We start from the raw sequence: 23,310 nt of genomic DNA, 5'->3' as shown, positions 1-23,310 counted from the left end.
TTCTACAGGGGCCTCTCCAGGAAAGTCATGAAATGAAGTGACCTCGGCTCCCACTAGAAAGCAGCTACCTCCACTTAAAACGCTCACCTCTAACCTATTTCCTATATAAAACATTTTCAATCAGCCGAGGACCGAAAGACACTCTCAGCCCCATTAAATACACAATCAGCAGTGAGAAAGAGAGAACAGATAGACACACAGGAACAAGAAGTGCCCATTACTGGGTCAGATCAACGTTCTACACCCTGAAAATCCTGTCACAGTGGCAACTGGTAAGTACCTGGGGGAGAACAACAGAGTTAGCAGACAGGTTCCCTGACCACGGTGAGCTTACAGTCTAAACATCCATCCTAATGGGTAGAGGTGCACCATGATATAGATACTAATGGAATTTGGTAAGTGCTTAAGTGCCAAGCACTATCCTACACACTGTGTAGATACAAGATATAATCAGGTTGGACACAAGTAAGGGGCTAACAGTCTAAGCCAAAGGGAGAATATATACTGAATCTTCTTGTGGGCAGGGAATGTGTCTACCAACTCTATTACGTTGTACTCTCAGTAAATACCGCTGATTAACTGAATCCCCAACATGCCTAATATTTCCCTCTGCCTCCCTGACTTTCCTTTCACTATGCGAACTGGACTAACTGCTCCTCATCCCAAACCTTGTAATGGGAATGGTTTGCAGAAGCAACTCTACTAGATAAGGATTGTCCCTAAATTCAACAACTGTCTAAGGACCAAAAAACCCAGTCACATTAGTAGTGGCAAACCAGAATACAAATCTTAGGTCAGGAACAGAAGGGACGGTTAGCCCAAAGGACAGAAGAAATCCTACTTAGACCTGAGAACGCCATGTGGGGGCAGGGATTGTGTCCAACCTGATTATCTTATCCTATTCCACCTTGTTTACCGTATCAGTCTCCTTGCTCACCTCCCCGCCTCCTGTCTCTCCCCATTCCAGTCCATACTCCACTCTGCTTCCCCGATCATTTTCCTTCAAAAATGTTCAGACCGTGTTTCCCCACTCCTCAAGAAACTCCAGTGGTTGCCCATCCACCTCGGCATCAAACAAAAACTCCTCACCATTGGCTTTAAAGTACTCAAACACCGGGCCCGCTCATACCTCACCTCGCTACTCTCCTACTACGACACAGTCCGCACAACCTTCTCACTGTCCCGCGATCTCATCTATCTCACCGGTGATCTCTCGCCCAAATCCTACCTCTGGCCTGGAACGCCCTCCCTCCTCATATCAGAGAGATAATTGCTCTCCCCCAATTCAAAGCCTTATTGAAGGCTCAACTCCCCCAAGAAGTCTTCCCTAAGCCCTCCTTTTCTCCCTTCTGCATCGCCCTGACTTGCTCCCTTCGTTCATCCTCCCTCCCACCCCACAGCACATATGTATATATATCTGTAATTTTTTTATGTTTATTAATGTCTCTCTCCCCCTCTAGACTGTGAGCTCTTTTTGAGCAGAGACTGCGTCTGCTGTTGTATTATACGCGCCCAAGCGCTTAATACAGTGCTTTGTAAACAGCACTCAAAAAATAAATATTAAATTAATAAATAAATGAATATCTGTAGCTACCCCAGAGCTTACAACAGTGACACAGAACAGGCGCTTAACAAATACCATAAAAAGAGGCCGTCCCGTCTCCAAGTTAGAATCAGAGGAGTCCTAAGCAGTGGTGGGGAGATTTAAATTCCAGTTTAGTTCTCAGAAATTCTAGCTGAGGGATAACTACCTCAATTTCCTGCTCTAGCAATACCGCCTGCCTGCACTCCAGCTCCTTGGAGAGGCAGAGCAGTAAAAGCAGATATTCAAACTGGTGATGAGGACGCCGGAACGCCCGACTTACCGGTAAAGGTTTTCGGACGGTAAACTTCTCTGCCACTCTGCTCTTCACGGCCGGCCAGGGGTCTGTGCTGTTGGAATAAGAGATTTAGTTATATGCCTAGTGACTCTGAGCCCGATGTTGGGTAGGGATTGTCTCTATTTGTTGCCGAATTGTACTCTCCAAGCGCTCTGTGTACAATGCTCTGCACACAGGAAGGGCTCAGTAAGTAATAATAATAACGTTGGTATTTGTTAAGCGCTTACTATGTGCAAAGCACTGTTCTAAGCGCTGAGAGATGCAAGGTGATCAGGTTGTCCCACGAGGGGCTCACAGTTTTAATCCCCCTTTTACAGATGAGGTAACTGAGGCACAGGGAAGTGAAGTGACTTGCCCAAAGGCACACAGCTGACAAGCGGCAGAGCCGGGATTCGAACCCATGACTTCCGACTCCCAAGCCCGGGCTCCTTCCCCTGAGCCACGCTGCTTCGGAATCCCTTCTCCAGTTATCCTAGTGAGGAGAGAATCCCTGGCAAATCATGGACTAGAGAGTGGTGACCAACCCTGAGGGGAAAAGGAGGAGGTAAATCATTAAGAAAGGAGTGCAGAAAGTCAAGTTAAATCTTCACGGTTTTCTCCTAGAACCACCGGCTAATTCTCAGGCACAGGCAGGCAAAGTAACGAGTGAATGGCATTTATGGAGTGCTTACTGTGCAGAATACTGTATAAAGCACGATTAGACCGTAAGCCCGTCAAAGGGCAGGGACTGTCTCTATCTGTTGCCGATTTGTACATTCCAAGCGCTTAGTACAGTGCTCTGCACCTAGTAAGCGCTCAATAAATACTATTGAATGAATGAACCTGGGAGAGTACAATACATCAGAATCTGTAGACAAGAAATAACAATAATAATATCAGCAGAGGCACTTCCCAGCATGCTGCACCCCTACCAGCCTAGCCGTTTGCTGCCAGAGAGAACACGACCGGCGGGAATGAGAATGGGCAAATGGCCTTGCGCAAACCGCCGGCCCTTGAGTCGATGCCTCTGCCCAGGCTCTCGAGCCTGAAGTGTCGGGAGAGAAGATCACCTGTCATGCCCGACACTAAGGCTCCAGCCTCCTCAACGATGAGCCAGAAGGGACGGTTAGCCCAAAGGACAAAAGAAACCCTACTTAGACCTGTGAACCCCATGTGGGGGCAGGGATCGTGTCCAACCTGATTATCTTATCCTATTCCACCTTGTTTATTGTATCGGCCTCCTTGCTCACCTCCCCGCCTCCTGTCTCTCCCCATTCCAGTCCATTCTCCACTCTGCCGCCCCGATCATTTTCCGGAAATGATCCTTTCGTGATCAGGAAAGGGGCGGGCTGAGTTGTTCTCCAGCTTATGGTATCACTGACCCCTAAAAAGGGCATGTGACAAATATGCCCTTGCTGACTTGCCGAGTGGCCCCTAGCCACGGTGTGGCTTCGGCACAGGAAAAGTAAAAAGGGAGCACCCGAAATGGCCTCTAAGGTACACCAACCACTTGTGGTTCATCTACTCTGCTCTCACGTACACTCCCTGGCCGGGTCTAACCAGCCAGAGCAGAGCTGAGGGATAAACGTACACTGCCTGGCACGTGATAAGCGCTTAAAAAATACTGTTATTATTAATAGTAATAATAATAATAAACGATTACCCGATGAATTTGGAGCATCCAGCCAGATATTCTGACCGTTTAAATAAAAGCGCGGGGATTCTTTGGATTGGCTGGGTGGATACCGCCCTCCTCCGGTTGGGTGGATTCGGCCGTGGTGGTCGAGGGCATTCTTGTACTAATAACGATAATAATCATGGTACTTGTTAAGCGCTTATTATGTGCCAAGCATTGTTCTAAGCCCTGGGATATATAATAATGTTGGTGTTTGTTAAGCGCTTACTACGTGCAGAGCACTGTTCTAAGCACTGAGGTAGATACAGGGTAATCAGGTTGTCCCACGTGAGGCTCACAGTTAATCCCCATTTTACAGATGAGGCAACTGAGGCCCAGAGAAGTGAAGTGACTTGTCCACAGTCACACAGCTGACAAGTGGCAGAGCCGGGAATCGAACCCATGACCTCTGACTCCGAAGCCCAGACTCTTTCCACTGTTGGACACAGTCCCTGTCCCACATGCTTATACTCTGAATCCCATTTTACAGATGAGGTAACTGAGGCCCAGCGAATTTAAGTGACTGGCCCAAGGTCACACAGCAGATGCGTGGCAGAGCTGGGATTAGAACCAGGTCCTTCTGCCTCCCAAGCCCGTGCTCTACCCACTAGGCCACATTGCTTCTCTGGACCCCCGGCCATTGATTAGGTCTCAGAAGGGCTTAGGCCTCCAGGGAAACTTACCTGCTGTGCAACTCCATATCCAGAGCAGCCAGATACAGCTGGAAGAGCAGGGTCGAGCCACTCAGGTAATGACGGGCTGCGAAGCAAGAGAGGGGGCTTCAGACCCAATGGCGTGGCCATGTCAATGAGCCTCCTGGGCCCCGGATGTCACAGTTTATTGGCCCTTCATGCCTCCCTCTTCCTGAGTTTCCATCCCACAATGTTACCGCTGGATTTTTATGAGACAACAGAGTCAAGAAAGGTTCCAAAACGCCTCTTAAGGAGCACGGGGATTGGAGGGCTGTGCGCTTTCTCCCATGTTCCTCCCACGTTCTCTCCCAGGAGTCATTTCACCTAGCGGTGCTTTCCCCAGTCTCGCACCCCGATAGGTGCCCAGCACCCCAGTCACCCGGGCTTAGCCGCCCGCTGCGTGTACCTCTGCGGATCTCCCGAAACAGGCTTGCTGGAAGCCGTTCTCCAGTCTGGTAGTGGCCGCTCAGGGTGACGAGGGTGTTCCAGTCATACGGCCAGTTCTCCAGAAACTGGGAGGCCGCCTCCACCACGTCCCACTCTATGTTGTTGATGCCCGAGGCCTCGGCGTAGGGAACGGTGCTCAGCATGTGCTGGAGGGCGTGGCCAAACTGGGGGGTGGAGGGAGAGAACGTGTGAGGGACGTGGGCACCACGGTCAGTGCTGATTTCTCAGCCTTAGAGGTTCCCGCTTTGGCCCAAGTATCTCCCAAACGCATTTCCTAAGTGGACTGGAGGGTGGGTTGAGCTGGAACCAACTTTTCTTTTCTGAAACCCTTGCTTCGGAGTTTAAAAACTGGCTCTGCGACACTGCTACCCACAGACCCTCTCTCTGGTGAGGTCTTAGTCTTCCCGGATCCCGGCCTGCAGTGGGAATGAGCTCAGAGCGCCAGTTTCCGGCTTTCTCTGGTCCCACCTCATTTCCCCACTGAACAATCACTGTCCTTTCCTGGGCCTTGAACCCGAGCACCACCCCCGAACCTGGAAAATGCAATTTGTGTTACGTTTTTCTTAACGTTTTCACTGTCAAAGAGGATTTAAGTCAATTTACAAAGCCACCCTAATTCTGCCACGGCTGACAGAGGCAATCTAACATCCTCGGACGATATCCTCGCTGTCAACGGGGGACTTGAGTCTCAGAGGAGGCCCAACCGTGATCGGTCTCTGCTTATATCTTGTATGAGGGCCGCCATTTTTCTCCCTCCAAAAGAGATTCACTCGATTCAAAGACCAACATATGGATACGGATGGTTAAGTCCTGAATTGACGCTGAGGGTACTGGACCCCAGCGTCAATTTCCGACCAACTAAAACCCCCTAAATTACTTTATTAAAACCTTCTTGGCCCTGGCAATAATTAATAAAGGATCCAAAGTGCAAGAGAACCAATTTCCAAGAGCTTTTCCACACGAGGGGGTGAAAAACTGTATCCCCTCGTGCTAGTGGTTCTTCCTGAGACTCAGACTGAGCCTCTAAACGAGCCCCCTCAGTGGAGGGCGGAAATGGGCTCCCACCTCATGGAAAAGTGTTATGACTTCAGTGAAGGACATCAGGGAGGGTGCAGATCCCACCGGGGGAATCTGGTTACAGACCACGAAAGCCACAGGTGTATGGTGAAGGAGACGGCTCCTGGCTGAGAGGAGAGACGGATCAGGTGCGAGGCTGGTTCTCACCGACCCCCGGTGCCCCAGGCCTCTGGCTCCGTCCCTACCCCCGGCCCCCGGAAGGAGGAGAACATCTTCGGCAGGTTTTGAGTTGCTGGGAAACAAACACACTCGGCTCTGCCCCTCTGAGTTTTGGCCAGGATGTAGGGCAGGGAATCAGGCAACTTGTCTGACAACACGGACTCGATCAGTTACCGTGTGTTGTGGTGCTGGAAGAATCGGCTTGGGGGTGAGTGTGGGGTGACAGAGTGCGTGAGTTCGACAGCCAAGTTTTCCTGGATGCAGGGGTTTGGTAAGAATACCACCCTTCCCGTGCAGGAGAACTAGGTGCACAATTCTCAAATGACCATACGCTTGCAGCCTTTTAAATGATAATAATGGAACGTGACCACTTGGGTAAAATCTGGGTTTACCAAGGGGTGTGGGGGAAAGAAAGTGGTTTCTTTCCCTCCTCCCAAGGACGAGGAAGAAGGAAAAGGGAGAAGGGAATTGAAGAGAAGGCAATCAAGTTCTGGTAAAACTTTTGCCGTGGCAGGAGGACAGATAGAGTCGAGTGAAGCACTAAGGAAGGAGAAGGGAAAAGTAAAAATCACTTACAGATAAAATTCAGCATCCAGGCCCCTTCCTTTTTCTCCTGGGGGCGAGAATAAGGGTCCAGATAGAAGGAGGCGATGGGAGTCCCTGCAACAAAAGCACACCAGGTCCTTCCCACTGAGGGCTCCTGAAAAGTGATCTCTTGTCCCAGAACCCAACAAAATGGTGGCCTAAGTGCCCCCAAGCTTTTCAGAAAACCCAAGGGTGTACCTTGCACAACCTATCTGTCACCAGAAAGTTTGTGTAGTCATCTCCCTCAAAATGCATGTACAAGAAACAGCAGGACAAAAAATCGGCCTTTCACACCAGAACCCCTACTGAAGGCCCAGAAAACGGAAATGGAAGCAGAGGGTTGTTGCTTCCCCCTACTTGTAATCTGAGTGTCTGTTGCCCCGGCTAGAATGTAAGACTCTTAAAGGCAGGAATCCTAACTACTAACTCTATTATACTACTAAGCTCTGCGCAGAATAACCGCTCAGTAAGTACTATCGATGGATTGATGGGGGCTTAAACCTCAAAGGAACCCAGTTAAGAATCCCTAACCCTCCAGCCGACTCACCTTTCTCATCATAGACGTAGAAGAAGCGGACAGAGGATGCCCATACTTCCGCAGCCCCATCCGCTGGGTGGATTGTGACCCCAAAGATGTCAGTGCACAGTTTAAAAAGGCCGGACAGGACTCTGCCAGGGAAGGAGAGGGCTCTGAGTAACGCTGACAAGAAGGCAGAGGGGATCACCTATTCTTGATAAAGTCTGATGACCCTTGGACATGAGGAGGTGGGAGGGCGGGGAAGAGATGAACCAACTTCTCAGGGTCCCGCCCCGCCGAGTAGGAAGAACACTTACCGTTCCAGTGGGAAATATGGTCTCACTTCTTCATCTTTCAGCCTAGAGGACACACAGGCGAGGAGAATGCAGAACGTGACTTTAGTTCATTTAATCATATTTACTGAGCACGTATTGTGTGCAGAGCACTGTACTAATCGCTTGGGAGAGGACAATACAACAATAGGCAGACACATTCCCGGCCCACAGCCCTGTTCCAAGCGCTGAGAGAGTTCAAGAGAAGTAGGAGAAACTGTTCATGCCTTCGAGGAGCCCACTTTAGGAAGAGCTGGAGAGGGGAAAATACCTGTGCCCTCGTGACAAGGCTAGGTGGAGCCTGAGGCTCAAGGTCTGGGTGAGCTCGTTGTGGGCAGGGAATGTTTCCGTTTACTGTTATATTGTACTCTCCTATGTGTTTAGTACAGTGCTTTGCACACAGTAAGCACTTAATAAATATGATTGACTGAATGGGTTCTGGATGTTTTCATTCATTCAATCATATTTATTAAGCGCTTACTGTGTGCAGAGCACCGTACTAAGCACTTGGGAAAGTAAAATACAACAATGAAGAGTGACATTCCCTGCCCATAATGAGCTCACAGTCTGGGGGTGGGGGGAAGGCGGACATCAATACAAATAAATAAAATGACATATGTACATAAGTGCTGTGGGGCTGGGAGTTGGGGGGGGAAGAGGAAAGGGAGCAAGTCAGGGAGATGCAGAAGGGAGTGGGAGATGCAGAAGGGAGTGGGAGATGAGGAAAAGTGGGGCTTAGACTGGGAAGGCCTCTTGGAGAAGATGGGCCTTCGGGGGGGAGAGGATTTGTCTGTCGGAATTGAGGAGGCAGGGTCTTTCAGGCCAGAGGCAGGACGTGGGCCAGGAGTCGGGGGTGAGATGGGCGAGACTGAAGCACTGTGAGAAGGTTAGCACTAGAGGAACCAAATACGGGGCTGCCTCTGATCTCCCTGGTTCCCCAACTCCCTGACTTTCTGTTCCCTTTGCTTCTTCTAACGTCATTTTCTTCCCCGGGCTCTAGCTCGCCCAGTGATCCTGAACTTGGCACCAGCCAGCCGACACAAAGACGTAACGGAGAAAGGTGTTGGGCCCGGCACAGGGATGGGAGAAACACAATCCATCAAATCTCATCAACAGTCCCTTCCAAACTCTTCCCTGGAGAGAGGCTTTCACCACAGTAAACTTAATTTCTTTTTCTTGAATCATCAAGGTCAAGTTCTGATTTGCAAGCTAAGATAGTAATGAAAACCCAAGCCCCATCTGAGCCAGAAAAGGAAAAATGTTCTTCCAAGAATGCTGAGAACTGGCACGGCCTAGTGGATAGAGCACGGGCCTGGGAGTCAGGAGGACCTGGGTTCTAATCCTAGCCCTGCTATGTGTCTGCTCTGTAACCTTGAGCAAGTCACTTAACTTCTCTGGGCCTCAGTGGGGATCAAGTCTGCGAGCCCCATGTGGGACATGGACCGTGTTTAACCTGACTGCTTTGTATCTACCCCAGGGCTTAGAACAGTGTCTGGCACGTAGCAAGTGCTTAACAAATATCTCCCTTCCCCCCAGAAAAAGGGGATGGGAGAGCAAGCTAGGAGCCTCTGCTAAGCAATGCAACCAAAGCATCAAGCTCTCTGTTCCTGTTCTTCATGCTATTGGAGAGAAAGGGAGCCCTGTTCACTTTGGAGAAATAACGCTCTTCCAAAAACACAGAGAAGTAGCGTGGTCTAGTGGAGAGACCACAGGCTTGGGAGTCAGAAGGACCTGGTTTCTAATCCCAGCTCCACCTCTTATCTGGTGTGAGACTTTGGACAAGTCACTTCACTTCTCTGGGCCTCAGCTAGCTCATCTGCAAAATGGGAATTAAGACTGTGGGACCCATGAGGGACATGGACTTTGTCCAACCTAATTACCTTGTATCTACCAACACTTAGAACAGTGCCTGGGACATAGTAAGCACTTAAATATATTATAAAAAAAAGAACAACTAGAGAGAAGAAGGGAGAATTGCTTGTTTGCCGGAGGTAGAAGCAGCCTTTACCCCCGATTCCCAGATCTCTGCCTGGCCCCCAGTTGTCCCTGAAGCTCTGCTGGACTCTCCAACCCGACTTCCCCACCCCCAGTTACCTAAACAAGGCTTCACGCTGCCTCTCTGCCCAGAACGCCACATCCCAGTGCTCCAGCTCCGCAAGGTGGCCCTGCCTTTGGGCAAACTTCTGTAGAGACTCTTGCTCTGCCTTGGCCACTGAAAGAAAGAAAGAGGAAATTTCAGTTTTATAGTCACGTCTTAAATTTGTAGACCCTTTCTCTACTTCTACATAAATAGATTTTATCTTCGCAACATCCCTACAAAGGGAAGGCGATGCAAATACAATTAAGCCCATTTTACAGATGAGGGGCAGAAAAGGCACAGCGAGGTTAAGTGACTTCCTTGAGGTCACATGGTGAGCCAGTGGCAAAGCTGGGACTGGAATCTAAGGATCCTAACAGGTCCATGCTTTTTGCACTGGCCCACAATGGTTCTCTCTCTTTAAAGGGTTAGGTCTACACAGTTGCAAAGGGAAGGGAGGGCAAGGGTAGGCCTAGACGGGCAACAGAGCTCTCGGGTCGATCCGAACAGCCTGTTTCTGACCATGCCCTCTACGGTGGTGGCATACAAGGAGGGAGGGGAGGACCTTTATCTACCTACGGAGCCAAACCTTGAGAAGCCACCCTGGGGTTTGGGGCGAGAAGAGAAGTCAGAGAAGAGATCACCCTTATACAGGTAAGGGTGCCCATTCTCACCATGATAACTCTTGTTGTGAAGATAATTCAGAAACGTCCACACGGCTTCCTTCCGCCCTGCCATTTTGGAAACCAAAGAAAGGTCTGCGTAGCTCTGGTAGCCAAGGATCCCAGCTGCTTCTTGCCTGGGAGAATCCAAAGCCCCTAATAGTTCTGACTCTTGGGATACACACCCATCTTTCCTTAGCTTCCCCAGACACCTCCAGCTCTCAAAAAGACCCTTGCAGAGAGGAAGGTTTGTTCAAAAACGAACAGTTCTGCCCCAGTCAAAATACAGGGCAGAATGTCTTGGTGCCTAGAAATCAAAATGGGAAACAGAGATGTGGAAGCCTCGATGGTGTCTCGCCCACATAGCCTTCAAGTCATCTCATTCCCTCCCTGGGAATAGTGGGTCCGGAAGGGCAGGCACCAACAAAGACCACCAACTTCCCGAGTAAAGTGCCCTAAAGGGTCAACGCCGTGTCGAGCGTTCTCATTTTACCGCCTGGGATTCCCTCCCCCTCCCCAGATCGTCTCCGGCAGTAGCAGTCACGGTATGTGAACATCCAATGGGTACAGTGAGCTATACTGAGAACTTGGGAAGTGACACAGTCTCTAACCACAAGGAGCTTCAGAACGGACGACTCTCCTCTCCTGCAGCACCAACCCCTAAACCCCATGGCAGGAAGGATGGGCGATACGGGAGCTGAGCATCTCCACTCGGGGGAGCCCGGGTGGTGCCAACCCAGAGAAAGATGGTTAAGAGGAGGAGGGAAGGGGCAGAAAGGGGAGTCTTTTTAACCTTATAGGGACTTTTGAAGAAGGAAGGTGCTGGCGGGGCGATAAGAGTATGGTCGGACCTACCTGAGTGCCCGAATCTCGTCAACCAGGCCTCTGTTGCCGGGAGCGCGGGTGACCCGAGCTCGGTACAGTTGTTGACGCAACTCGCGGTTTGGGCTGTGCTTCATCACGGCTTCGTAGCTGGGAGCGTCCAGGGTTGCTCTCCAGGGGCCGGCGTCGGGGTCGGGGCTGCTGGGAGGGAAACGGGAAGGGGGAGAAGGGACACCCAGCAGGAGCTGGCTCGAGAGGCTCCGATTGCCCCAGGCAACCCCATGTTGCCTTGGGCAGAGCCTGTCAGAGAAGCCTAAGAGGCGGTTGGCGCCACTGAAAGCTGGGGAGCAGTTGGGGTAGAAGCCCCCGGGTCCTGGGCACTTAGGAGTCCGAGCATCAGCACCTCGGTCCCGAGGGGAAATTAACTCTTTACCCCAAATCATATATGGTTCCTTTGGGCTTTCTTGTCATGTGAGAAAAACAGCTAAATGTTCCAGGTGAGGAGACCCTCAGGCCTCTAAGGAAACAAAGGGAGGGAGAACTCAAGGATACTACCCCTCTCCTCATCCTAAAAATTCAAGTAAGAATCCTTTAGGTCTTTGGAAATGCTTTAGGGCCTAGTGAGTGGAAAGAGCAAGGGATTAGGAGTCAGGAGACCCTGGAGATAGTCCCAACACTGCCACTTCCCTGCTGTATGACCTTGGGCAAGTCATTTCACCATCCTGTGCCTCAGTTTCCTCATCCGTAAAATGGGGAAGGTTACCTGTTCTTCCTATTAGACCGTGAAGCCCATCTGGAAGAGGGTCTGTGTCCCCTCTGACTATCCTGAATTTGTCCCAGTGTGTAGTACATGCTTAAAATATCATTATTATTATCACCTGGCTCCCAATAGAAAATACATAAAACCCGCTCACCGATCCTACCTTTGGTCGGTCCCAGCCACAGCATTGGTGGCCAGTAACATGCGAGCAAATGCTGGGAGCCCCTCCACACTGTCCCTGTCTCTAAGCAGCAGCGAGAAGGCTTTGGTGGCATCCAAGACCCTGTGTCTGGAAGAGATGAACTGAGTTTGCCATGAGGTGCCTAGGGCAAGAAGAGACGTACCCACAGGCCAGGCAAGGCTCTGGGGCTGCAGTTAAAACCACCTCATCAATCACTCAGTTGTATTTATTGAGCGTTTACTGTGTGCCGAGCACTGTACCAGGCACTTGGGAAGAGTACAGTACAACAGAGTCGGTAGAGACGTTCCCTGCCCTCAAGGAGCTTTACGGTCTAGAGGAACCTCGTTCGGGTCTCACCATTCACTAAGGAAACCAAGGCCCTGATGCTGTTGAAAGATTAAGGCTACACGTGAGGCCACTGGGAAATTCTGGGGGGGATGGGCCAAACCCCCAAATCACCGGCCAAATTATCCGTGTTCTCTTTAGGATCCCTCGGGCTGCCTTGAAGGGATAGCATCCTAGCCTAATAAGCTCGAGGATATATGGGGCCAGATTATTTGGAAAGTTAAGAGTGTAGTGTGCCTGGGGACCCAAAACCTGGAGAGGCCAGGAGGAGGCTGAATCCGCTTATTTTGAATCTCTCGATTTGAACTATATTCCTCACGGCTTGTTTATTTCGTTGAAATCAAAGATCTGTCTCCATGGAAACCTCTTGGCAAAGCCAGCCCGCACAGAGGCTATAAACCGTCAGCTCCTGATTACCATTTCTCCAACGAAGACCTTGAGATGAGACACAGAAGCAGAGAGTACGGGTACCAGTGTGTGCGTGGGAGGGTAGAGAACGTAGCTGAGGGTTTATGCTAATCTGCATGGGAGGCAGGTGAGCAGACGGAGGCCTCTGAGTAACCCCTGCTTGGCTGTGTACCTAATTCCTGGGGCCCCGGGTTTCGCCACAAAGCCCCAGGATTAGAAGAGACAGGACGAGGGGTGTCCGAGGTGAGACGTTCGGAAGTTATTGATACATAAACTAGATATTCCAACGCTGGTGTCCACTGAGGGCCGGAACTGCCACAGATCCCGCATCCTCTCAGCCACTGCGAGTCCCTCTTCCTCCACTTCTAGGCCCCTCCTGACCCGGGAGTCACTTGGGATTGAGATTTCTGGGGGCGTGGTCTGGGAACAGTGGGTAGGAGAGCTCCCCTCCTCCCCCCAGGTCTGCCAGTGTGTCTGGGCTCCCCCGGGTTGGGTAGCGATAGGGCCCGTGGTCACGTACACAAAGGCGGTGGAGAGGTTGGCGAGTCTCAGGCTGACGGCGTTGAACCGCTCTCTCTGTGGCCGGGCCAGCTCGGCACCTCTCTGCCGGGCGGCCCTCAGGAACCCAGCCAGGATCCGGCGCTGGGCCTGGACCAGCCCAGGGAGTCGGCTCAGCTCCTGAAAGCCGGGGTAATGTCCGAGGTTACAACGGGGGTTAAGGTGAATTCCGGAAGCTATCGCAAAAGCCTCAGTCACAGCCCACACCCCAGCTGTTTAGGCGACCCATTCTTCAAAATCAAGCCTGGGTTTTAAGGGTCAATTTCTTTCCCAATCGGCCCTCCTCTACCTACCGTGAACCTTGGAACCAGAGAAACGAGACTTTAGTGAAGTCAGTCTAATGATCTGGGAGCAGGATGGAGTGCCCGGTTCAAAAATACCACAGAATAACCCTGAGAGCCTGGAATCGCTCAGGTGGAATAGAAGGGGATCTCACTGGCTACTAAGTGCTCCAAGTGGAGATTAATCAAGCGCTCAGTACAGTGCTCTGCACATAGTAAGCACTCAGTAAATACCACTCATTGATCGATTAATCAGTACAGTTCTCTCTGGTGCTGGGGCCAGGCCCAAACTGAGCTGGATCTCTGGGGACTCTCCCTGAGGTAACCCCCGTCCCAACATCCCCCACTTCTCCTCCACCATCATAATAACAAGGCCTCCAAGAACAAGGGCAGACTCAGGAGACCGGAGCTTTTGATTAACACGCTGGAGGAGTCAGGGGAAAGAGCAGCCTTTCTGTTCTGGAGAGCTGAAATCATCATCGTGGTAATTATTGAACATGACATCAGGTGCTTGGGGGCATATAGTAAAAAATAGAAGACACTGTCCCTACCCAGAAGAGTTTACAACCTAATGGGGGAGACAGCAAGGACAGTACAAACACACACACACACACACACTGTCTCTCTCCCACTCGAATGGGAACAAAAGGGGAAATGTATAAGCCCTCTGTCTCATCCAGAATGTGGCAACATCTCAACAGAGCCTCCTAAAGTGCTAGTCCATTATCCCACTGCAACTTCCACCTCTCACACTCTGTCACGTTCGCTTCCCCCGGGGCTGCAGTGATGTCTGGCCATCAGAGCAGAATCACACAGTGTTAGAGTTCAGTCAAACCCAGCTGAGACTTTGACTTGAGGACATAAAGCAGTTTCAGTTTGGAGAATGGAACCCCGGAACATGCCACCCCCAAGTTCCCACTGAGGATCAATATCCACTCTGACCATCCTCACCAGTTCATCTGTTGCCATAAGAATCCAGGGACTCAGGACCCACCAGGGGCTTTTGGCCTAAGAGTTGAGTTCTGTTCCACTGGATCTACGATGCCTCTGATGTGCTGTGCTCCTTCCCACTCCCAAAGAGTTGTGTGGGTCTTTGCGTAAATTAGGAGTCAGTCCCTGCAAGTTAACTGTGCAAAAAGAGGACACTTTCGAATAGAGGGGATGCAGAGATGAGGGAAAAAGAGGAGAGTTTCAGATAGCTTTTGACAACAGAGTTGGAGTACGAATTGTGCTCAAAGGAACTGAGCAGAAGAGCCCAGCAGATTCAGAAAATGCTGAGTTTTGAAATGTCTTTCATTCAGATTTGGGGTGTGGCGTTTGCAAAGACCCGGGTACAAATCCAACCTAGGTCCCGGACAAAACGAATCCCAGGTTCCCAGCACGTCAACCCCACCCAACAATCCCAGAAAGCTGGGCAGGGCTATGACATTTCCAGACCCAGAATCATCCCAGCTGGCAGGACAGTCAATAGGACACAGAGCGGGGAGACGGTGCCGGGGTGACTGCCTATGGTGGGTTTCTGGCAAGGCTTGGTAAATTTCCCTGAGGATTTTCCCCAGGGTATGGCTCGGGAGGGTTGGGGGGATCTCCAAGAACCAACTTTTAACTTTTGGAAGGCCCTTCACCTCCCCACCCCCATCGATTGCCAGGGATGAAGGAGCAGTGGGGACGGCTCCCTCGACGAGGAACTGTCAGGGATTCTCAGAACGGGCTGAAGAGGAGCACAGGCCAAAGGACGGCAGGAAAGACTAAACAGGTCAGAGGCGCAGCATCTCATTAATTACATCACAGGGACAGTGGCGGGCCGAGCGGGGAGCTAATGAAGCTTGCCACGATCCCAGCACTGAGGATTCTACAGAGATAATGCCCTGCCGACCTCCACGGCTGTAGGAGACACAACCGATGCCTACTCTTTACCCTCCTTCCTTTCCTCCCTGTCCCCGGCTTGTAAGACATCGGGTTTCTTCACACACAACTTGTAAAAACACAAATGAAGCAATGGAACTGTTCCCGCTGGGCCCCTTCCGGCCAGGGGTGGTCTCCAGGAGACTCGCTCTGGTTTAAGAAGTCTCTGAGGAAGCCCGGGGCGGGACTGTAATTAGACCGAGCAGCAAGAGAACCTCCCACTGGTCTAAATGGAGGGAGGGTGAAGTGAGCTTTGGCGAGGGGCCCACAGGCATTCTGACATCCGGCTTCGTTCCTCAACCCCCAATCCTGGGCTCTTCCTGACACTGCAGTCCGGAGAGGTGACTGCAAAGATGGGCTGCGGGCCAGCCCTAAGGACCCAGCCGGCCGGGCGTGAGTAAGACACACAGGTTTGACCTTCATCGGAAGAAAAAAAAAAAGGGGAGGGGGGAGGAGAAGCAAAGAGATAGATGTGCAAGGGAGTATCTGCTCCTCCTGGGAATTCAATAACCATTCATATGTTTGCACTCATAGAGGGAAACCTGCCAGAACCCGTTCAACCTCAGTCTCCGAGACACGTGCTGTGCCAAGTCCCAGGATGGGACAGGGTGAACGTATTCCCATTTATAGCCCCTCCTCTCTCACCACAATTCAACTTCATCTGTTTCCTGGGCAGTGTCCCACCCCCACTTTATTCACAGACCCACTTCCCTCCCATCCCTTGTCAGTTCTTCTACTGCTCTCCGCCTTCAGTTCAGAGAACCTGCCCGCAGAGAGTGCACTCAGCCCAGTTTCCCATGAAAAGACACCAAAAGGAACTGAAAGGAAAAGGAGAATATATCCATCCACAAATACACTATAACCTTTGGCCCAATTTCCATTACCCCCTTCCTAATTTCTTGGAGAGCCAGTACTTATTTTCACAGTTATGGGGGCCTCTGCTGCAGATTCCATAGGGTCCTAGAAGTAAAGTTTGAAGGAAAAACAAGATTTCAGCCCCACACTCACCTCTTGGAAGAGCAGCATATAGATACACCCAACCACTGGCAGGCAGTACCAAGGAAAAGAGAAACCCTCAAGACTCACCTTGAAGGAGTTGTAGATGGGGAGGCTCTGAGCTATCTGCGACGTGAGGTTCATCATGAGGGGCTGAACCTGAAAATATCCAAAGAGGCAGCTAAGAGCATTCCTGGGTTGGAGAAGGGGAAATGTCGCTAAATGCAGCCAGGAGCCCTCAGGAGAAAGAGGTTAAAGCCAGCAGAACACTTGCACCCCAAATCCACAGTCAACCCTCCATTTTCTCTGACCACAGGGACGATCGTCGAAACCCGCGGGACATCCTTTAACTTCATTCTAACCATTAGATTCACATTCCTTCCCCTCCAAACCTGTTTGGCAGAGTTGCAGACAAGTAGCAAAATGCTTTTTTTTTTTCCCTCTAGGAATCTGTGAAGTGCTTACTATGTGTCAGGCACCATACCAAGCACTGAGGCAGATGCAAGCTAATCAGGTTGGACACAGTCCATGCCCCACATGGGGCTCACAGTCTTAATTCCCATTTTACAGATGAGGTACCTGAGGCATAGAGAAGTTAAGTGACTTGCCCAAGGTCGCACAGCAGACCTTGGGAAGGGATTTAAGTGAGTTTCACCCCTTTAACCCGGGCATATGCCTTGGAGCGGTGAAATGAGCACCGAGAGAGAGGAAAAGGTGGGCCGCAGGATAAGACGCATGCTAGATTAAGAGCTACTGGAAGATCAAGTGCTGCTAGCCTACGCCTGCACCCATGCCTGCACTATGGTTGGTCCCCAGTTCCATCTCCCTTCAGAGAAGCACTTTAAAAATAATCCACATAGTTTGTGTCTCTTGGAAACTGGTTTCTGTCCCTTTGGTCCACTCACTGAAACAAACCCATGGTCTCCCAACAAGCCTCCCTCTCCAGAAAATAATCTGTGAACGTCCTCAGGGCAAGAGCGGAATTTATCAGCATAAGTATGTACAGAACCAGATTATTCTGACAGATAATTTCCTGAAGGAGAGCCTGGAGTTTAGGCAGGCCTGAGCATCACAATCAAATGCCCTCGGCACCATCCCGGCATCTTCCTGAGTTTATCTGCCCGACGAGTTAAGCTGCCCTCAGAGGAGGATTCTTTCAGCTTCTTGCTTCAGATGAGACCGATGCCCGGCCCCTATATGCACGAGCTAGAGGCACAGAGATACCCACCCTTCTCTTACCTGCTGATGTGCTTCTCTGAGCTCAGGTGAGTTCTTCACCATCAGCAGGTGGTTCACAATCTGCCAGCTGTAGGAGATGGGGAATTGCAGCTTCTCCAGTGGCTCCTCCACAGATTCCCAGGTGCCTGACCCATTTTCTGCAGGAAGCAACGAGGCAAAGAGTTCTGGGAGGCAGTTACTGGCTTGACCCCTCCAGGGAGAGCCCGGGGGTGCTCAGATACCATCTTCCGCAATCTGCCAGCCCTTCTGTGGAAGATTAAGATCATCCCCAAAACATACAGTTCCAGCCTATTTTTATTTTCCATTGTGCTACATGTTCTCCACTCAAATATGAAAATAGCTCATTTTTTCCCCGTTACTGATCACTGTGTTCCAGAGGAAAGACAGTGCCATCTCTCTTGGTGTTGGCATTGAGCTTAACTTGGCTCTGTTGACTCGGTCTGGATCAACATCTTTAGATGTTGCTGCAAGCCCGGAACAGGTGTCTAAAATGTTTACTGCTAAGAGGCGATGCCCTCAAAAAAAATTTACCTTTTGGCAACTTTAAGGCCAAATGGGGAGTGAGTTAACAGAACTCGCTGAGAACCAATTGTTCTTAGGTGGCGTGGGGGTTTCCGAGGAAAGCGAGGCAGAGACGAATGCAGAATTCCAAACACAGACGGTAAAAAATGAGAGAAATCCAAAGGCCTAGTTTACCAGGAAAAACAGCTTCGGAAGGAAACGCAGTCTTTCGCCGCACCCTGGAATAAAGTACTGCAGGCGCCTGATTGAAGCTCGGATGCTGCTGTGAATACTAATTATTCCATACAAAGCTGGGCAGTCAGGCCCGGGATGGGCACTCTACCAACTCAACCAGGCCCTTTCCTCCAAAGTGACTCACAGATGTCCACCTCCCTGGCTAATCCTGCTGTCGGTGGGGGCGGGAGGGGAGTGTCTCGGAGCCCTCCTTTAGGCGACAACTCCGCAAGGACTTTCAATTCATTCGATTGTATTTATTGAGCGCTTACTGTGTGCAAAGCACTTCACTAGGCACTTGGGAGAGCGCAATACAACAACAGACACATTCCCTGCCCACAACGAGCTCACGGTCTGGAGGGGGAGATACATCGCTAGACATAAATATAGGAATCACAGATATATACATACGTGCTGTGGGGATAGGAGGGGGGATGAACACAAGTCAGGGCGATGCAGAAGGTAGTGGGAGAAGAGGAGAGGAGGGCTTAGTCAGAGGAGGCTTCTTGGAGGAGATGTGCCTTCAATAGGCCTTGAAGTGGGAGGGAGCAATTATCTGTTCGATATGAGCTGGGAAGGCGTTGCAGGCCAGAGGTAGGATGTGGGAGAGGTCGGCAGCGAGACAGACACGATCGAAGTTCGGTGAGGAGATTGGCATTAGAAGAACGAAGATTGCAGGCTGAGTTGTAGTGGGAGAGTTGCGAAGTGAGGCAGGAGGGGGCAAGGCGACTGAGTGGTTTAAAGCCAAAGATGAGGAGTTTTTGCTTGAGGGGGAGGTGGATGGGCAACCACTGGAGGTTCTTGAGGAGGGGGGGAAACATGGTCTGAACATGTTTGAAGGGAAATCATCTGGGCAGTAGAATGGAGTATAGATTGTAGTGGGGAGAGACAAGAGGCAGGGAAGTCAGCAGCGAGGCTACTCCAGGTCCATCCCGGGCCTACCTCAGGTCCAGCCTAAGTGCAGGGAAGGACCCTGATTTCCAAGCACCAAGACAAACTGGCAGTGAAGCTGGGCTCAGCCAGGAGAAGTGTTTCAAGCCTCCCTTCTTGCAGGAGAGGCTGCTGTCAGGGTTTATTTGCCTTGGAGACAAGCACAGGCCAGAGAGGCTGCACGGTAATAATAATAATATGTGGTATTTGTTAAGCGCTTACTGTGTGCCAGGCACTGTACTAAGCACTGGGGTGGATACAAGAGAATAGGGTTGGGCACAGTCCCCATCCCACATTGGGCTCCCAGTCTCAATCCCCATTCTACAGATGAGGGAACTGTGGCACAGAAAAATGAAGTGACTTGCCTAAGGTCGCACTGCAGACAGGGGGAGGCCTGGGATTAGAACCCACAACCTTCTGACTCCCAGGTCCGTGCTCTATCCATTCAGCCATGCTGCTTCTCCTACCTAGCCTGCTAGGCTACCTAGCTTAGCCTGCTTTTCTCAGACACCCTGGTGGCCTGAACCTGGGGAGCTACGGGAGGGATTTGACTCTGCCTGACTTGAGGCAGTCCAGCTTTGGGCATGCCCTACCTGACCCTTCAAGCTGAGGTTCTATGGGCTGGGACTGGCCTATGCAAGGCTTTATTTTATGTCACTTCCTCAATGGTATTTAGAGAGCCCTTACTGTGTGCAGAGCACTCCCCTAAGCGCTTGGGAGAGTACAGTAGAGTGGGTAGATCCCTGCTCTCAGGGAGCTTAGAGTCTAGTGGAGTGTACTGTAACGTAGACCTATAACAAATGACGTTGAACGGTCCTCTGCTGCACCCACTCGGGCCCAGCCCAACTCCAAGCAGCAAGACTTCTCCACTAGATCCTCTCTGCAGAGGCTTTGCAACAACTCTGCCCAAGTATAGAATTTATAGAAATTATTTTGCTCCCTCAGGTCATTTCTCATAGACCCACACTAACCCCTTCTCTCCCCCGCTCTTCGGGAGCAGGGCACCACCCACAAAGCCAAACCTCAATATGAAACTAAAACAGCCTAGAGGAACCATTTCCGTCCACGCCTGGAATTCTCTGCACATTAATTCTGCTCCCAAGCATCACAAGGGGCCAAATGTTTCCTCCCTCACTTGTTATCGGAACTCATCTGTAAGATCCATGTATTCAGAGAGGGATCTGGTCTCAGTTTTGGAGAGTCTGGCACCTTTCACGAGTACACCTTCCCAGTTGTGGATGTGTGTGAACGAGAATGCAGGGTGCTGCGAGGTATAAGCTATCCAGAGGGTTAAGGTCAGGACACCTGCTTTTTCTATTTAACTTGCTAAACTGGCAGAATGGAAAGGTCAGGGAGAAGATGTCATTACAGGCTTAAAAAGTAATTACTATTTCAATTGTTCAAGTCCCTTCCGATTTACAGCAGGGGGCTAGAGGAACCCCTGTGGCTTCTCTAAAGATTGTTTTCCTTCATTTCCCTGAAATCAAAGCCTTTCCCCGCCCTTGCATTTTTCCTCTCCTCCCACAAAAGTAAACACTAAGAGTACTGCACACTAATCACTGATATACCCATGAGCTGGGACAGGGCAGGAATCACAGAGATAATTTCTTTATATTAACGTCAGTCTCCCCCTCTGGCCTGCAAACTCCTTATGGGCAGGGAATGTGTCTGTTTATTGTTATAGTGTACTCTCCCAAGCACTTAGTACAGTGCTCTGCAGTCAGGAAGTGCTCAATAAATACGACTGAATGAATGAATGAAAGGGAAGACTGGAAGAGGAACCAGATGGCAAAGTCAAGGGACATTTGAAAAACAGAAAGAAAACAACTGGCGTGAAAGATTCTTTTCTTCCGAGTTGAGAGAAGGAAAGGTGGACTCGGAAAAATGGCGTAAGGTAAGGAGTTTGAGTAATGATTGCACCATGCACAGTTATGATGACAAATCCTCCCATCCAGAGTCAGTGGCAGTGTAAGGATGATTCAGTACATTACGGTATTGGAGATGTGCCCACTATGTACAGACACTTTCTGAAGCGCCGGGGAAGGCACAAGATAATCAGGTTGGACAAAGTACCTGTTCTACATGGGGCTCACAGTGTAAATAGGAAGAACAGGCATTGACTACCTGACTTTGTTACATTCATTCATTCAATAATATTTATTGAGCGCTTACTCTTTGCAGAGCACTGTACTAAGCGCTTGGAATGGACAATTCGGCAACAGATGGAGACAATCCCTGCCCAGTGACGGGCTCGCAGTCTAATCGGGGGAGACAGACATTCAAAAACAATAGCGATAAATAGAATCAAGGGGACGTACATCTCATTAACAAAATAAATAGGGTAATAAAAATATATACAAATGAGCGGACGAGCACAGTGCTGAGGGGAAGAGAGAGGGGGAGGAGCAGAGGGAAAGGGGGGGAAAAGGGGGCTTAGCTGAGGGGAGGTGAAGGGTGGGGGCAGAGAGGCAGCCGAGGGAGCAGAGGGAAAAGGGGAAGCTCAGTCTGGGAAGAGCTCTTGGAAGAGGGGAAAAGAGTGAGTTTGGCGGAGGTGAGGAGGGAGCGCGTTCCAGGACCGCGGGAGGACGTGGCCCAGGGGTCGACGGCGGGATGGGCGAGACCGAGGGACGGCGAGGAGGTGGGCGGCGGAGGAGCGGAGCGTGCGGGGTGGGCGGTGGAAAGAGAGAAGGGAGGAGAGGTAGGAGGCGGCAAGGTGACGGAGAGCCTTGAAGCCTAGAGTGAAAAGTTTTTGTTTCATGCGAGGTTGATAGGCAACCACTGGAGGTTTTTAAGAAGGGGAGTGACACGCCCAGAGCATTTCTGCAGGAAGATGAGCCGGGCAGCGGAATGAAGAATAGACTGGAGCGGGGAGAGACAGGAGAGAGGGACATCAGAGAGCAGGCTGACACAATAATCCAGCCGGGATATTATGAGAGCCTGTAACAGTAAGATAGCAGTTTGGGTGGAGAGGAAAGGGCGGATCTTGGTGATATTATAAAGGTGAGGCCGGCAGGTCTTGGTCTCACAGTGGTGGAAATTCATTCAATCGTATTTATTGAGCGCTTACTGTGTGCAGAGCACCGTACTAAGCGCTTGGAATGTACAATTCGGCCACAGAGAGACACAGTTCCTGTCTAACAACGGAAATAGCCAACTCTGCCAGCAGGAGGGGAGAGGCCGAAAGGAGAAAGGGAGAGATTTTCTCACTGATCTGTAGCGACCAGGGAACCTGGAGCAGGCTCCAGGAGAAGGGGATGAGCTGGAAGGGATGTCTGAGTTACTAGGGAAGCAGCGTGGCTCAGTGGAAAGACCCCGGGCTTGGGAGTCAGAGGTCATGGGTTCGAATTCCGGCTCTGCCACTCGTCAGCTGTGTGACTGTGAGCAAGTCACTTGACTTCTCGGTGCTTCAGTTACCTCATCTGTAAAATGGGGATGAAGACTGTGAGCCTCACGTGGGACAACCTGATGACCCTGTATCTCCCCCAGCACTTAGAACAGTGCCCTGCACATAGTAAGCACTTAACAAATGCCAACATTATTTTTATTATTAGTTTCTGGGAGAGACGGGGGGACCCTGGATTTACTCCCACCCTCCCCACTGCTGTACCAAACGGCCAACACAACTGCCCACAGTGAGATCACTCGGTTAGGATAGGCGGGCAGTTTGTGAGGTCAAAGGAAGGAAGCCACAATCAAAAACGTATAACGCAACTTGAAAATCTGAAGTTTCGACGGCTCTGCCACTGATTCAGCAGATGACTTTGGGCAAGTCACCCAACCTCCCTCATTCATTCATTCAATAGTATTTATTAAGCGCTTACTGTGTGCAGGGCACTGCCCTAAGCGCTCGGAAAATACAATTCAGCAACAAATAGAGACAATCCCTGCCCAACAACGGTCTCACAGTCTAGAAGGGGAGAGCCAGACATCAAAACAAGTAGACAGGCATCAATACCATCAGTATAAATAGAATTATAGATATATGCACATCATTAATAAAATAAATAGAATAGTAAATATGTACATATATACACAAGTGACATCCCTCCTCTCAAGAGTCTTCTGCGG

The 23,310-nt window shown here is 50.6% G+C and overlaps 1 protein-coding gene across 4 annotated transcripts in view; it reads right to left on the bottom strand.

Moving 5' to 3' along the window:
- Positions 1 to 23,310, bottom strand: part of LOC100082657 (probable cytosolic oligopeptidase A) — a 34,433-nt gene that overhangs the window by 2,725 nt on the left and 8,398 nt on the right. For 2 of the 4 annotated variants that reach the window (XM_007656936.3, XM_029055178.2), the window contains 14 exons: positions 17,578 to 17,714; positions 16,429 to 16,497; positions 13,119 to 13,276; positions 11,828 to 11,953; positions 10,938 to 11,105; positions 10,095 to 10,219; positions 9,438 to 9,555; positions 7,329 to 7,370; positions 7,042 to 7,163; positions 6,486 to 6,569; positions 5,739 to 5,857; positions 4,633 to 4,837; positions 4,218 to 4,293; positions 1,866 to 1,932 (listed from right to left, as the gene is read on the bottom strand). In XM_007656936.3, the coding sequence (XP_007655126.2) occupies positions 1,866 to 1,932; positions 4,218 to 4,293; positions 4,633 to 4,837; positions 5,739 to 5,857; positions 6,486 to 6,569; positions 7,042 to 7,163; positions 7,329 to 7,370; positions 9,438 to 9,555; positions 10,095 to 10,219; positions 10,938 to 11,105; positions 11,828 to 11,953; positions 13,119 to 13,276; positions 16,429 to 16,497; positions 17,578 to 17,714 (1,616 nt within the window). The remainder of the gene's footprint in view (positions 1 to 1,865; positions 1,933 to 4,217; positions 4,294 to 4,632; positions 4,838 to 5,738; positions 5,858 to 6,485; positions 6,570 to 7,041; positions 7,164 to 7,328; positions 7,371 to 9,437; positions 9,556 to 10,094; positions 10,220 to 10,937; positions 11,106 to 11,827; positions 11,954 to 13,118; positions 13,277 to 16,428; positions 16,498 to 17,577; positions 17,715 to 23,310) is intronic. The other 2 variants (XM_029055175.2, XM_029055177.2) reach the window with 2 other exon arrangements.

Source organism: Ornithorhynchus anatinus, chromosome 2, assembly GCF_004115215.2.
Source record: "Ornithorhynchus anatinus isolate Pmale09 chromosome 2, mOrnAna1.pri.v4, whole genome shotgun sequence".
In the NCBI taxonomy this organism is placed as follows: Eukaryota; Metazoa; Chordata; class Mammalia; order Monotremata; family Ornithorhynchidae; genus Ornithorhynchus; species Ornithorhynchus anatinus.
Note: the sequence above shows the minus strand (reverse complement) of the source record. Positions and strands in the feature narration are given on the sequence as shown.